The 16,102-nt window shown below is 39.8% G+C and overlaps 1 protein-coding gene across 3 annotated transcripts in view; it reads left to right on the forward strand.

The window, feature by feature from the left end:
• LOC107673045 (myocardin-like) overlaps positions 1–15,052 on the forward strand; it is a 17,703-nt gene extending 2,651 nt beyond the window's left edge. Inside the window, exons 3-15 of one of the 3 annotated variants that reach the window (XM_016466479.1) lie at positions 4,241–4,297; positions 4,511–4,566; positions 5,728–5,788; positions 6,218–6,343; positions 8,579–8,757; positions 9,101–9,244; positions 9,385–9,689; positions 11,147–11,285; positions 11,798–12,232; positions 12,391–12,504; positions 12,675–12,812; positions 12,952–13,006; positions 13,208–15,052. In XM_016466479.1, the coding sequence (XP_016321965.1) occupies positions 4,241–4,297; positions 4,511–4,566; positions 5,728–5,788; positions 6,218–6,343; positions 8,579–8,757; positions 9,101–9,244; positions 9,385–9,689; positions 11,147–11,285; positions 11,798–12,232; positions 12,391–12,504; positions 12,675–12,812; positions 12,952–13,006; positions 13,208–13,632 (2,234 nt within the window). In that variant the 3' untranslated portion in view covers positions 13,633–15,052. Of the gene's footprint in view, positions 1–4,240; positions 4,298–4,510; positions 4,567–5,060; positions 5,117–5,721; positions 5,789–6,217; positions 6,344–8,578; positions 8,758–9,100; positions 9,245–9,384; positions 9,690–11,146; positions 11,286–11,797; positions 12,233–12,390; positions 12,505–12,674; positions 12,813–12,951; positions 13,007–13,207 lie in introns of all 3 variants that reach the window. The other 2 variants (XM_016466477.1, XM_016466478.1) reach the window with 2 other exon arrangements.
• Positions 15,053–16,102: the final 1,050 nt, after the last annotated feature.

The following is a 16,102-nucleotide window of genomic DNA, read 5'->3' on the forward strand; positions in this document are numbered from 1 at the left end:
ACGAAGCCGCTGATAGAAGCCGCCGCCCCTCGCGCCCGGGACCGGAGAGGGGAGCGCGTGGGGCCGCCGGACTCCGCCCCTTACCTGGACCCTTCCTTCCTTCCTGACTACTGCCCTTCCCTTCACGAACCCCGCAGCACAACAGGGACACCAGATCCCCTGTTTATTTTGGACACTTGATTCACTTTTTTTCTGGACACTTTGTTTATTTTCTGTTAATAAACTGTGTCTGTCGTTTGCTCCTCCCGCGACAACACACCCATTAACAACACACCCATTAATGTAAACTACGCCAGAGCGCGTACACACCTCACGCACCGGAAGCCGTGCGGGTTTGTGTTAAAAATCATCAAATGTGTTCTACTGAAGAAACAAAGTCACCTACATCTTGGATGCCCTGGGGGTAAGCAGATAAACATAAATTTTCATTTTTGGGTGAACTATCCCTTTAATGTACACATTTTAGAAATTAGTCTGATTCAAAGGGGAATCAGAAGGCCGAATCCTGACTGGACAAGAGGAGGAGTTGGGGATGGAGGGGCTAATTAGCTACTGAGCAACGCGAAAGCTGCTGATAATAATGAAGGACATTATATATGGATGCTGTGGTAGGTGTCGTATCCCTATAGGTAGATGTGGATAAGCTGATGCGAGCTTGGCTAACGTGACCTGTCAGAACTTACGCTACATTTGATGTAATGCATTACTTTCCATAAAATTCATACAAATACATTACTTTTAAAAGTAACATTCCCCAACAGTGGTCAACACACCTTCAAAGACTTTGAACTTTCACAGTCTCCAAATCAAATTTAGAAGACATCTCAAAACCTCTGCCAAAATCTCCTCCCCTTAAAGTAAAATCCCCAAGGAAAATGATAAGAAACAAGGCAAATTTCATTAGATCGAATAGTCCATTTGTTTACAGTATATTGAATTTGATTGTTCAAACCGGAGAAAGCTTGAACTGGTGGACGAGCCCCCAATTTATGTTACGACCGTCTAGGGCCAGTCATAGCATAAATGAAACGTGCGCTCACTCCCAAGATATTATCAAACAAAGAATAGATTTATTAACAAACTTATAATGAAAATGATAACAAAGGGGACAAATTTAGGAGTGGACAAGGCCAAAATAACAAACAAAAATAACTAAATTTAGTATACCCTTTAAATTCTCTAACCAAAATAAAACAGAGAAAAAAAAATACAACACCACTTCCCTAACTCCCTTAAAGGTCCCATATTGTACACCTTTCTGGAGTTTTATTTGAGGTTTTGATGTAGTTGCCTGCAGAAATTGAAATGTATATACATCTTCATCATGACTAGACTTTACACGTTAGATGTGATCCACCTCATAGTAACAATCCTGTCAGATTGTCCATCCTTTGAGTGAGAGTGTAACGTTACAGGTCGGCAGATCTGGTTTTGTGGTTAAAGTTAACCTTTTCGACATGTTTCCGTGTTGTCCTTGCTCAGCAATAGCATGGACGCGATGTTGTCTGGGGGTTTGGCAAAAGGAGAGTGGGACGGTGGGCGGTGCTCGGGGTGGTGACTGAAGGCAGTGACTGTGTAGTTCTGATGTCAACTTTTTACGGAAGTCACAACGGTTCGTGAAAAATAGCTAGAACTTTAAGCAGGCTGTGTGAATTTTACTGTGGACTGACTGTTTTGAAACTTATATGGTAGTTAAATAGCCCCTAGACCTCAGTAATCGTGAAAAAAGCCAGGAAATTTCAGTTTTGACAATATGGGACCTTTAACACAAAACAGAACTAACAATATAAAAGAAATGGCATCACACTCCCTACTTCCCTTAAACTACATATTTACAAATAACAATTGGAAATCAACTAAAACAAGAGCAAGTTTCTCGAAGCAAGTTTTTCAAAGCACACACAATCACAGAGGAACCCAAGACAAAGCAAAACAAATGGCACGCATTAGGCCTCCTAGAATGTTTGGGGAGGTCCTTTTCACTGGAACCAGGACGAGACCAATCAGGAGCAGACCAATCAGGATCTCTGCTGGCTTGAGTGCAGGCCACACCTTCTCCTGCACAAACACACTCAAATACATACACATACTTCAACAGAGCTGAGATGTAACACAATGCTTTCAAGCAATCATTGAGTTTAGCTTGACAAACCATTTTCTGTATAACAGTATCATAATTTCAGTTCATTATCATTGGAATATAAAAGCATTCTCAAATGAATTCCGAATGGCTGATATTATATGGACCTCCAAATTTTACCGACCAACCCATCTTCATGAGGTTCCATGATTTCTCGTACTTCCCCGTATTGTACAAATGTGGCCAGCAGTACGGTCTTCCCTGAAGGACATGTGGACAGTGGACAGATTGTCTTTGTTGGTTCCCATCTGTGGTTGGAACACCTTCAAAAGCAGTGCCCTCTCTTCTTGGGTTCCCTATAAACATTCTGCTGGCAAGATTCTCAGACAAATGTCCAGCAGCACTCTTTGGTAATACCAAGACTCTGCCGTCAAAAATGCATTGAATTGACACTTTTTAAACAGTTTAGCTAGTATTCAAAAAAGTAGTCATTTTTAAAAGGAAGATCACATCCATGGAAAGCAAAGAGAATGTAATGCAATCAAAACCCCGTTCTGCTCTGGTACTGACCCTTAAATCAGCTGTGACCTTGGATATGTTGTGTTATGTTGTGAGAAAGACAGCTGCTTATTTGAAAAAACCTGATCCATGGTGTAAAAACAAGGGTAAATATATAAAACGGAGTTTGGAAAACAATGTAAGAACGTTTATTTCTAACAAAATTTCAAGGTCATTTATTTAATTTGTGCTATTTAAATTTTAGTCTTAATGCCCTAACAATTCATGAGCATGAACAAAACTGAAGTAATTAGAAAATGCCTTATTTTGCTGATTTATAGTTTGAAGATGAACATAAGGTAATTTGCCAGTATTTATATTTATAAATCTATGTTTATGAAATCGACATTTAAATTATTATATATCCAACACTAATGTCTGTTTTCATTATTTCTTTACAGTCTACCAGGCAATTGATGATAGTTTTTCATCATGTGTTGATTTTAGCAAGATCAGCTATGGAGGGGTGATCTTGTATTAATCTGAAGATATTAATATTTTTATAATGACAATGTATGAAATTATACAGTGAATTAGAAAACATTAAAATATTAGGATATTTCTGGGAATATGCATGATTCATCATGAGGGAAGTAACATGAGAAGTGCAAGCAATAAAAGTTTCAAACATTGTCCAGAATAGTACAAACTAGAACAGCAAGAGATATAAGAAATACAAAACGAATTTAATTGAAAAGTTTAATTATACATTTGGTTGTTTTCATTATGTATTGATTTTCAGGCATTTTAATAGTAATATAACAGGTGGTACAGTTAGTAGAGTATCATAAAACTTGAACTATCATTATGCATCAATGCCATTATGTGATCAGAGCACACCAGTCATAGTCATTACTATAAGCTGCCATGACAACATTTTTAATCCCAGTATTCCAACCTGATTTGGCTTGATGCCACCAGCATGTCATTCTCTTCCAGAGTAAAGTAAAATCAGGAAGAATTTACTTAGCACGACTGACAGCGAGACAGGGGGTGAAAGACGGAGAGAGGGAGAGAGAGAGGGAGAGAGCGAGACGGGGTGAAAGGCGGAGAGAGAGAGAGAGAGAGAGAGAGAGAGAGGGAGAGAGAGCGGGACAGCTGGATGGGGGATGGGAAGGCGACAGAAATAGACATTCAGAGGGATAAACAGTTACCCCCCTTCCTCTCACGTCCACTCTCAGATCTCAAAACTCAGCACAGAGATGCATCACGGGACAAGCCACCATACCTCATGACTCCTCCCACCTCTGACCTAGCTGTAATTCACCTGCTGGTTCAAGCATGTGTTTGTTTGTGAAGAAGTATAGAATTTCTTTTATAAGTGCCACAAACAGTGTTTGACTAGGTTAGTGAACAATGTATGTCTGCAGCGCCTAATTCATGTCTAACTCATTTATGATCATCCGAGTGGTGCAGTTTACTTGTAATATGCTGGGCTTACAGATATAAATTAAGCTATATAATTCACAGAGATAACATGCACTTTCCTTAAGGTGGGAAACTCAGGCTTTAGAGTTTTCTTCAATACAAAGACTGTATATTAAATAAAGTATTGTAAATATAGTTTTTATTGCATAATAATAAATATACTATATTTTTCAGTTCTGCAGTTGAGAATACAGAACCGCAGACAGCAGAATGAACTTAATGCAGAGTCTGGTGAGTCTGTGTGTGTGTGTTTATTTTGATTGTGCTTAGCCACAGGAAGTCTATGAAATTTCCCTTTACGGGGCAGGAATATCATGTTATATTTGATTCACACTTTTCAAACCAGCTGGATTGCTCTCTTTATGCATTTCAACTCTACATGTTAGCTTTATAACAGCTTGTCTCCTCCTTTTTGTTTATTCTCCCATTCTCTGTCCTTTATAGGTACAAAGGCCTCCGTCCCTGATAAAGTTGGGGAGAAAGAAGTCAGCAGTGGTTTGGTGAGCCATTATTTATCTATGTCTTAGGAGTAAAATATAGAGCTAGCAGCAACCAAAAGTAAAATAAGTGGCTCCATGAAACAAAATTAATTTGAGGGAGAAGTTCCAAACTAAAACATACCATGGTTGGATCTAATAGTTTCCACGCTTGACACACTCCAGTTACAGTATGTGTGTGCCTTTGGTTTATATGAAAACAGACTGACGTGAAACAGGGTGCCAGTGTAGATAAGCAAACTACCTACTGATGCCAAAACAGTCTGATAACTGACACGAGTTGGTCTTCAACCTCTCTCTCTGTGTGTGTGTGTGTTTATTTTGATTGTGCTTAGCCCCCAGGAAGTCTATGAAATTCCCCCTTATGGGGCAAGAAAATCATAATATATTTGATTCACACATTTCAAACCAGCTGGACTGCTCTCTTTATGCATTTCAAAATATTAGCTTTGTAACAGGTTTTCTCCACCTTTTTGTTCATTCTCTGTCCTCAATAGGTACAAAGACCTCTGTCCCTGATAAAGTTGGGGAGAAAGAAGTCAGCAGTGGTTTGGTGAGCCATTATTTATCTATGTCTTAGGAGTAAAATATAGAGCTAGCAGCAACCAAAAGTAAAATAAGTGGCTCCATGAAACAAAATTAATTTGAGGGAGAAGTTCCAAACTAAAACATACCATGGTTGGATCTAATAGTTTCCACGCTTGACACACTCCAGTTACAGTATGTGTGTGCCTTTGGTTTATATGAAAACAGACTGACGTGAAACAGGGTGCCAGTGTAGATAAGCAAACTACCTACTGATGCCAAAACAGTCTGATAACTGACATGATTTTATCTTTAACCTCTTTAGCATAATTTAATGTTTGTAATTACGTGTCTAGTAGTTACTGTTGCAAACTATTAGTATTAGTCGTGAAACACTATTAGCACAGTTAATTATGTTTAGTAAGACAGTAAACAGCAGCTGGTTCAAGATAATTACTGTCAGTAGGGAAAAATGTAGTCTTACAGGAGAATGTTACCATCCAGAGCAAACAATGAGTTCTTTTTAGCATCTTCACCACTGTGCTATATTTCAGTAACTATTGGGGAAATAAAGGTTTACAGTATTTGTTGACATTTGTTGATGGTGATTTGACTGGCTGTTTCTCAATGCAGCGTCAGACTGAAGATGGTGCCACTCAGAAGTCACCCCCTAGTGGTCTGACTGCTCAAACTGCACCAGGTGATACATCATCCACGGCCATTTAGAGTTTGCTAATAGTTCCTGACCTTCAGTCATAATAGAATATCCCAATAACAGTACTGAAAAGAGCTGTAACCTTAAAGCTGGAATGAGCAGTTTGTCCATTATCCATTCACACATCCATCAGTACCCATTCATCAAACAGCTCTTCGTGTTTGCAAGTCATTCATGCACTTATTATGAGTAGCTTTCTGAATGTCTGAATTGGATTACCCCTGCAACAAATTCTTTTGTGAAAAATCATTCATATCTGTCTTTAAAATATTCCTTCCTCTTCTCATCTCTTATTATAAAGCAGAGCAATTGATCTGCCATTCACATTCCCCATCTTTCACTGTTAATTTTGTTCTCTCTCTGATTCTCATTTCTTGTTCTCACTTTCTTTTTGCATATGTCTCTCGCTCACAGACAGGAGTTATAGCAGAGCTCACAGGCAAAAGAAAGCCCGTCTGGTTGAGGATCTGAGTGAGAAAATCCAGAGTCAGCCTGGACCACTTGAAGTCCTGCAGAGGCATATTCTGCCTCTAGAGAACAGTGAGTCATTGAAAATAACTGAAAAAGATGCCTCACAAACTGAGCATAAACTCAAGCTAAATATTTTATATACACAGACACACACATACGCGTATATTATAGTATTACACTAACATTTAATTAGGGTCATATAATTTCTTGTAATTGTAACATGGTTAACATGTTAACACAGTTGCTTTTTAAAGACAGAAAACTAAATATTGTACATTTACACAATTATTGAGTTCAGCAATTTGAGTGGATGACATAGTAAATATGTGCATATACAGTAAAGAATCCAGAAAGAGGTAAATGAACAATAACAAACAGTCATAAAGACATAGATGTAACATATATGTATCATAATTTAACGGTCATAATGACATAGTTCAGATGGCACACATCATAAAGCAATTTTATAGGACTTCTAATCATAAAATAAATAAAAGAGCAATTAAAAGTTTTTTTTTTAGCCAAAGGAATTCACTCCTAGACAGACTTTATTAAACGGGCATACTTTTCGATTCATTCATGATATTGTCCTTGATCAGATCCAGTCAGCTTAAAAGATTCCAAACATATTTTTTTAGAAATCACGCAGCACAGAATTAAATGCAACATCCGTTGTTAAAACAATTAATATATATATATTTTATCAAATGTAATTGTAATGCATATTGTGCATTGCTGTTAGAGGTGAGGTATCAATTATTTTTCCACTTTTATATGTTTATACTACCTTAGTGTACCTAGTGCATTAAAGGGGTCCTATTATGCTTTTTCACTTTTTTAAAGGTGACCTATTATGCCCCTTTTTACAAGATGTAAAATAAGTCTCTGATGTCCCCAGAGTGTGTATGTGAAGTTTTAGCTCAAAATACCCTACAGATAATTTTTTATAGCTTGTTGAAATTGCCATTTTTAGGGTATGAGCCAAAACGCGCTGTTTTTTGTGTTTGTCCCTTTAAATGAAAACGAGCTTGTGCTCCCGCCTCCCCTTTCAGAAGAGGGTGGAGTGTCTAGAGCTCGCGCACCGGCATCATGCCAGCAATAACAAAACACTCTCTCATGCATTGAAAATGTCAGAAACTGCTAGTAGCGGTGTTCAGCCTTAAATGTTCGAACCGGTGTCGTGCCGAATTCTGCACCCTGCCAGATTATTTATGAATTACACGGACTGGGAGCACGGCGCTATAAAAATAACAACATAGCTGGTCTCATGGTGCCATTGGGTGCTAACGAACTTTATAAGTCCTGAATATGATTATGAGCTAGACAAATTCAAGCATCGATTTCACATTGCTTTAGTTAGTCTGTAATGTTGCTGTTTGAGCATAAAAAAGATCTGCGAAGTTACAAAGCTCAAAGTCCAATTCAAAAGGAGATATTTTATTTAACAGAAATCACTTTTCAAAAACTACAACGAACGACTCGTTTGGACTACAACGCATATTTTCCGGGATTTGTGATATCACAAATATCAACGAATGGGACGAGACCTGGTTGAGCTGCACTAGAGAAGGCAACGAGTGTTATCACTATGTCGGAGACATGCCAGCTTTCCCAAGGCAGACGAACTTAGAGTGATTACAATCATCCGGGTTTAAATCGTGCTCAAATTGATTTGATTTTGACACAGTATTTACGCTGAAGCTCGCAGGTGGCTATGGTAAGGGGCGTGACATTTCCCGACCAGGCGCCAAGTGGTGCCAATCACAACACACACTGGCCCAGCTAACCAATCACAGCACATTTCGTATTTCAGAAGGCGGACCTTCATTTGATACTTGAACTATTCGAGCCGTTCATGCCAGACTGGGGAGAGAGGTTTTGTAATAATGTAAAATATGTGAAAAATAATGTGTTTTTCGAACAACCTAGTATGAGAGCCTGTTCTAGTACACCCCCAAAACAAAATCAAGACTTTGTAAAAGAGCATAATAGGACCCCTTTAACACTAATTATATTAATTGGAGCTGATAGCCATGTCAGCAGTGTTCCAGCATGCAGTGTGGTTGTTCTTTGGGTGACCCAAGTTCGAATCCCGGTGTGTGGACATTTCCAATCCCGTCCCCTGTCTTTCTCCCACTTTGCTTCCTGTCAACTCTCCAACTTATAAATTAATAATTCTCACAAGGTATAGATGTGTAAACAAACATTATATTACAGCTGCACATTTCCACATATAGCAGCATTTAACTTATACAGAGAATTGTTCAGAAAAGCTTACATTTGCTCACATTTCCTTTGCCTCAGCTGCTTCATTGCCATCAGATGTCTTTGAAGATGACAACTCCTCTTCTGCCTTTGCATCTCCCGAGCAACTCGGGATGCACCAATCTCCTGGCTTATCATCATCACCTGGGCAAGGAGGTGACCAATCGCTGAGTGATGCGTCATCTGTTGCTACGCCCATCAGCCCAAACAGTGTACAGGTATAAGAGTCATAAAACACCTACACAATATTAGACTAAATTAACTGACAATGTACTTTTTGCCTTGTATCTTTTTCCTCAGTTTAAAAGAGAAGTGAGCAGTTTTGTGAGCAATGTGGTATTATCTAAATATTTCTCTGTTTATATAAGCATTGCTACCAGCCAAACATAGCAGCACTGGGTCGACCAATGATATGAGAATGGGTACCAGCTGTTTGCAGTGTTTGGAATATTTTTTTTCGTCCTACTAGTGGTGCAGAAATTACATATTACACCTTTATATTCAGGTTAAAAAGCTGGAAGATGGTTGTTTAGAATTTTCACCACTATCAACTTTTCAAAGCAGTGCAGATTGGCGTTGCTCCCGGCAACCGAGTGCATCAGCCAACCAATGACCATGACAGTAATGGGGTCAAACTCCATATCAACAACTGGGAGACCCAAAGGGATGTACATGCCCTCCCAGACACCACCACTGCTGCCAAAGGTATGCACTCACACAGAGATTTGAATTAATGATTTGTTTTACTCCTCGCCCCATTTCATTCTTCATTATTTCTCTCATCCACTTGCTCATGTCATTTTTCCAAATTATATTGCTCACATTCTCTCTTTGTATGCCTCAAGACAGCACAGCCATCAGCTGCACCTTCTCATTCCATTCTGGGTGGGCCCTTAACTTCATCCCGCCCTCCACGACCACGAAAGCCTCGCGATTCAAAACCTAAAATGAGGAAGTTGAAATACCATCAGTACATTCCCCCAGATCAAAGGACTGGGACTGGAAGCGGAGCTGGAAGTGCTTCACAAAAGCATAATAGCTGTCAGGCTCCGCCCACTGATTCCTCTTACTCCCACCTCTTGCAACAACATCAGGTGTTCTTACAACTACAAATTCTTAACCAGCAACAACAGCTCCCTGTGACAAACAGGTAAGCCTTCAAACAAAGCACTGATGAAATAATCATGATTTATACAACTAAAGCCAGGTCCATGTGTACAATTTTTACGGTTTTCAGATTGTAGAATATTATCATAGTGACATCTTAAGTAAAAGCCATGGCACACTGTGCAACATCATTATTTTATGTCACTCAAAAATATATTGGTTGATCCCTTGGTGCCCCCAGGTAGACGAGATAGTGCCCCATTGATAGTTTGTGCCCTACGTGGGCTGTGTACTCCTTGCATAGGGAGCACATGGTACTGTGAATAAATAAATAACATTGCAGCCAAGAGAACTGTTGACAGTTCAACAACAGTCACAATAGAGGAGGCAGAGATTTATCACAAAGGTTTACACGACTGTCAGTGAACATCACACAAATAGCATGATTACACTACACTTTTATGATCAGAACAGATTTTAAAATATTATGCATCACTTGCCAACTTTGTAAATGATTACAGCAAAAAAATCTAGGCTAAAGTCTGAAGATTACACAAGTTGTTCCAACCACAACAGCCTCACACTAAAACACATGCCTTCCCAGTGCTAGTAGATGCACATCAGGTGTGAACAAACAAGGATGTACAGGAGCTGGCTAGTTGATGGTGCAACTCTGTGCTCTGGGTTATGAAAAATACAACCCAAGTTCATTTGGATGTGGTCCTGGGTGGGTAGAGGTGGTCAGTATGGCCTCAATAGACTGCAACAGGAGTTGAAAGTGAGTACTGCTAAAAGTCTTTCTCGGGAGCATTAAACCCTCCAACATGTTTAATATCCACTGACTAGATGGCATCATAGTCTGACTGTAAAATATCAGGGTCTGTAACCATCATACACAACATGAAATCAAATTTGAGCTCCCAAAATTTCCAGGCTGGCTCTGATTCGAGGCATCTAGCACAGACTTGCCTCAACTGCAAATCTGGGCAAAAGTCAGGGTTACAATTGTGTAGTGTAATCCAGTCCTATATGATGAAAGACTGATGGTTTTACGCTAAGATGATAAATCTTTTGCGATCCTTGAAATTTATCCCAGACAGCAAAATCATAGCTAAAATTGTACAGTGCAAACCTGGCTTAAAGGGATAGTTCACCCAAAAATTAAAATTCTGTCATTAATTAGTCACCCTCACGTCGTTTCAGAAAAATAACGACTTTATTCAACAATTCGTCACGCCGGATCTGCTTCCTACGTTGTTGTGATTTGATCTGAATGAAAACAGCATATCCGTGTGTGATGCAGCTGACACAGAACAGCATACGCTGTTTACGTCCAGCAAACGACATGAGGGTGAGTAATTAATGACAGAATTTTCATTTTTGGGTAAACTAACCCTTTAAGAGATGCTACTCTGTGATCTGAATGGTAAAAATCTACTTCAAGATAGTGCCATCCCGAAAGACTTATTTATATACCTATATTATACATCCAAACAATAGTGAGAACCATATGAAGATTTCTGGAACTACACCTCAAAGTTCCCCTCAGTCTGGAACACCATCAACAAACCCCTCTACTCCTGATACAAGTCCCACCCACCAGGCAGAGTTACTTCCCTTAAACCTTGATGACTTAACGGTAAGAATATTTTTGGTTAAGATAACTCACTCTAGATCAGGGGTGTCCAATCCTGCTCTTGGAGGGTTACTTTCCTGCTGACTTCAATTGCAACCCTGCTCCAATATACCTGCCTGTTACTTTTAAGTAGGCTGCATCCGAAAGCTTAGGCAACTGACTTGTTGCCTCGCTGCCCTATCAGGCAATGACTTCACAGGCAGTGTTTGCACATTAAAATACCTGTTAAAACTGAAGGCATTGCAGTAGACAGGATGTGTCACAATAAATTGTTTTCGGATGTCTTTTTGCCTTCCTACCTCCTTAATTTTCAGCTTTCAGACACAACCGTAATCCTGAACACTTTGATAACCGAGTTCAAGTGTGTTTGATTAGGGTTGGAACTAAACTCTGCAGGACAGTGGCATTCCAGGAGTAGGTTTGAATACCCCTGCTTTAGATTATCTGGTCTTCATAAACTGTTTGTAGGAACAAGCTTTGTATAGAACATTGAATTTATTTCTTCTCCTTCTCAGGTGTCAGTTCTTCGCCAGCAATTGCGGAAACGTGGACTCCCAGTTTCTGGCACGAAGCCTGCACTATTAGAGAGACTCCGTCCTTTCCAGATGCCTCGTACCCCATTAACACCTGCGCCGCTTTGCCAGCTAGGGGCCACACAGGAGCCCTCCCACCCTGCCAGCCTCAACCGAATCTCTACCAGCATAGACACCTCCGCCAACCCTGCTCCAGTGTACATCAACCCTTCAGGTTTAGTAGAGCAAAGCTTAGGTAGTGATAGTTACCTCACTTCTTCTTCTGCTGGCTCCAGCCCCACCTTACATAGATCCTCCCCTCCAATGCCCTCTGGTACTACGTGGAGGCCAGGCCAGGCAGTAGATGAACTTAGTGTGGAGCTGGAAATGAGAGAGAGGATGAGGAGCAGACCCAGAGAAGGAGCAAAGGACACTCAGGTGAGTTTGAATACCTGACTAGGAGGTGAATAATTTGGAAATTTGTAGCATTTCCTATTATTGGCACTTTTTTATTCTCTTTATTTAAGGTGAATCTATTTAGTTACAAGTACTTTTAAGTATTTAATGTACTATTTCATTCCTTCTGTTTTTTCCAGCTGTGTGAAAGTTCCCTTCATCCGTTCCTGCAACAGGAGCCAGGATGCACCAGAGGGAAACCAGACACAGGTGGACAGGAACTGCTCTTCACGTACTGCACTGGTGATGGAAAAGTATGTACTTTCAGTATTTAGTAAGACAGAATGGGGACATACTACTGCATTATTAAATTGCATCAAGCTATCTTGTTGTTCAGGAAACTATGGGTAATATTAGGCCAAATACAATAACTAATTTCACATCATACAAGAAAGTAATTATTTGTATTTATTCCTAATCTTAGGTGAACTGCTGCCAGCTCTGTGATGTGATTGGTCAAGACTTTGATTTGCCCATGCAAATCACTGCCAGTCCAGCACAAGCATCACCTACTGTCTGGAGTCTGGAAGAGGAACTACAGGAGGCCATTCAAAGAGTGCAGGTTAGTGTTTTTGAGTTTGTGTGCTGTCTGCTGTCTGACCATTACTATGTTATGCAGCTATTGATGTATTGATTGCTGTTCATCAACAATGAGCACTGAGCGATTGACTTCCTGTCCACTCTTTCTTTCACCATGTAAGATGAACCCCAGTCAATCCATAGATGACATTTTGGACGAGACTATTGGTTGTTCAGGTGAGTGAAATTTGACTAGTGGCGACTGAAGCTTTTCAGGACAAAGGAAGCAAATATATTGCTTACCAATGGCGAAAAATTTACTAAGATGACATTTTAGGTTGGCCAGACATATTGACATGCTTATGCTGGTCACAGTTCGCTAATAGGTTATACACGACAAACATTTCAAACACCATGAATCATGTCTTTATCTTTCAGATAACTCTTTACTGATCACAGATGTCCAGTCAACCACTAACGTCCTTTCAGTCTCTTCCCCTGGCCCACAGCCTGACCAATCACAGTCCACCAAGCGCCAAAAAGACGACAACTTCCTGTCCTCTCCTCTGTGCTCTTCGCTTCTTTTAGAGCTTCCTCCCTCACCTAACAATGCCCCACCCCTCAGTTCAACCCCAGCTCCCCTTCCTCCTCCCCCCATCTGCACCACTCCACCATCTAGGTCGCTGTCCAGAAAAAGAAGGTCAGAGGTTCCTGCTTTTGACCCTGCTGATTGGCTGGAGTCCTTGACCTCTGGCCTGCACCCGCTGACGCCCCCCGCCGCCCCATTTCTAGAGAGCAATTTTGGCCTTGACTCAGACCTGAACATCAACAGAGTCCTCGACCTGATGGTGGAGCAATGGTGAGGAAGGGGCCGTAGTGTGTGTCTGTATGTGCGTATGGCTAATTGGATGCATGATTGGAAATTAACCACCTTTCAAATCGTGTACCCTCGAGAGAAGACCCCTCATCCTTTCATTCGTTCCTCTGTTTTTGCATCCATTCATCTCTGTCAACTGATGTGACCAAACAGATCTGACTGGTGTTGACTGCTAACCTCTACTCCACGCAATGTCGAGAGAAAGAGGGAAATGGAAAAAGAGATATGCTTTGGTAACTCATACAGAAAGATCCACAAAGAGCATGTGCACATATGCCACACTTTCGCAATGACTTGTATTTTTATAAAAGCTTTAAAAATGGAAAAAGAATATATTATACAAAAAAAGTGGGTTTCTCCGTTGATTTGCCTCTTGCTTCAGTGCCAGACAAACTATCGGCATGTGGCAAGTGTGTGGAGCAGCGGGAGCTTAAAACAATCTGTGTGTATTTGCAGGGAAGTGTATGCATTCCCTGTATGTGTGAGCACACTTCTCTTGGCTGCTTTATCTGTGTGTGTGTGTTGGTGTTGGTGCATACACGCTTGCCAGCATGTTCTGTATCTACAATTTCAATGTACCATAAATGAGGTGCCTAAAGCATCCACTTGTTTCTGTTTATACTGGTGTACATTTTTCCATTTAGTTCCATGTTCTGTTATGCTTTGTCTGGACTAGTGCATCATGGGACTGACGTTAACCCAAAAGCATTGGCCCAACAACAGAAAATAATGCTGGTCTGAGGCCAGTATGCACCTTCAGCGGGATTGAAACCACAAATTAGGTTGGGACCTTAAGAGAATGTGTTTTAAAAAAGCCTAACGTAATTAAATCAGAAAATATAAAGGTATTTGAGCTGATTGATCAGTCTGGCCAGAAAACACTGTCCAAAGTTAAAGAAGTTATCTTTCAGCCGCTACTCTTTAAATTTTCTTAATGGGACCCATATAACATCATCTACCATTGTTGTTTACAGACATTTGACCTTTTGACTGGCCATTGCTTTTATGCATTTCTCTGGACAATGCAGTACATTACTGCTTCCAAGAAAGGACACAGGAAAACAACACATTTAAATGTCCAAAGAAAGTGAAACATGAACTCTTTATTCTGTCCCAGTCTTATATGTGAAAGTGTATGTGTAAATAGGACAATGTGTTTGATAATCAAATATATTGCCCTGAGTTCAGTATGCGGACAGGTGCTGGAGAATCACAGCATTTGTACAGCTGGACTTTGTAACCCTACAAAACACAACTATTGTTTCTTTTAAGCCACGTCTAAGTAAATCAATGACCAACCAAAAAGCAAACATATTAAGTGTTTGATCTGACATATTCACTTATATATTTATTGAGTAATTTATTCAAACTCTGCCAACTATTCATGTACAAGTCATATAGTAAACTTAAAATAGTAAAATTAAAGTCTTAATTGATTTTCCCACCTGTGTCTGTTTCATTTTTTTCCCCCAGCAGTAGAAGCATTTAAGATATCTGATGAACTCAGTATCCACAGAAATTGTTCAAGTTTTATTATTAAATATCTTTGGTAAATTTAGTACATCTTATGTGAAATCACTCTAAGCTAAGCAGTCATGGTGATCACTAAGCTTTCTTTTTTATTTTAAATGTCCCTTAGGCTGCCTCAGTGAATCATTTCACCGCCCATAATGTTTCTCTAGTGTGGTGTCAGCAATAAAGTCCTGTTACCCAGTTTCAGTCTAGCCACCTTTGCTCATGCTGGAAATGGGCTGAGCCTCTGTGAAATTCATTTAATTTCCAACATTTCAAGTCTACATTTGTAGATAGTTAAAACTTAGCAGGAGCTTGGTTGGTTTTCTGTCTACATCATTGTTAGTGTTAAACTGCACTGTAAATCATCTGAGCAGGGACGGCTTTTGAAGATGCTGGATGGTAAAAAAGAAACATACATCAGGCAACCCTTTTGAAAATACCTTCTCATAGATTTGAAACACTTCACACCAATCATATTAATTCACACCAACTGATTAACTATTCAGTGATCCTAATAAATGCAGTCTTCACATGCATTATTCATGTTTGTTACCTTTTGCGAAACAGAATTTCAGCTTCTCTGTGCTTTAATTAGTTGAATGTGTTAATTAGATCGCTCAGAATGTTTGACACGGGGTGTGAGCGCACTAACACAACGTGACAAATTAAATATACATCTTGATCAAAGAAAATATGTCAAATTGGTGACAGCTTATAAGGAGCATAGACTGATAATATTATGATTTATTATAGGTAAGAATATGTGTCCTCTTTTGGTAGGACTCTACCAATTCCAATTTTAATTCATGGTTTTAATATGCATTACTTTGCAGAATATTTCATATTCAACATGGAATTCAAACTGAGCATCAGAATGGGGAAGAAAGGTGATTTAAATGTGGCGTGGTTTTTGGTGCCAGACAGGCTGGTCTGAGTATTTC

This window comes from Sinocyclocheilus anshuiensis, unplaced genomic scaffold (assembly GCF_001515605.1).
Source record: "Sinocyclocheilus anshuiensis isolate Anshui unplaced genomic scaffold, SAMN03320099.WGS_v1.1 scaffold248, whole genome shotgun sequence".
NCBI lineage: Eukaryota > Metazoa > Chordata > Actinopteri > Cypriniformes > Cyprinidae > Sinocyclocheilus > Sinocyclocheilus anshuiensis.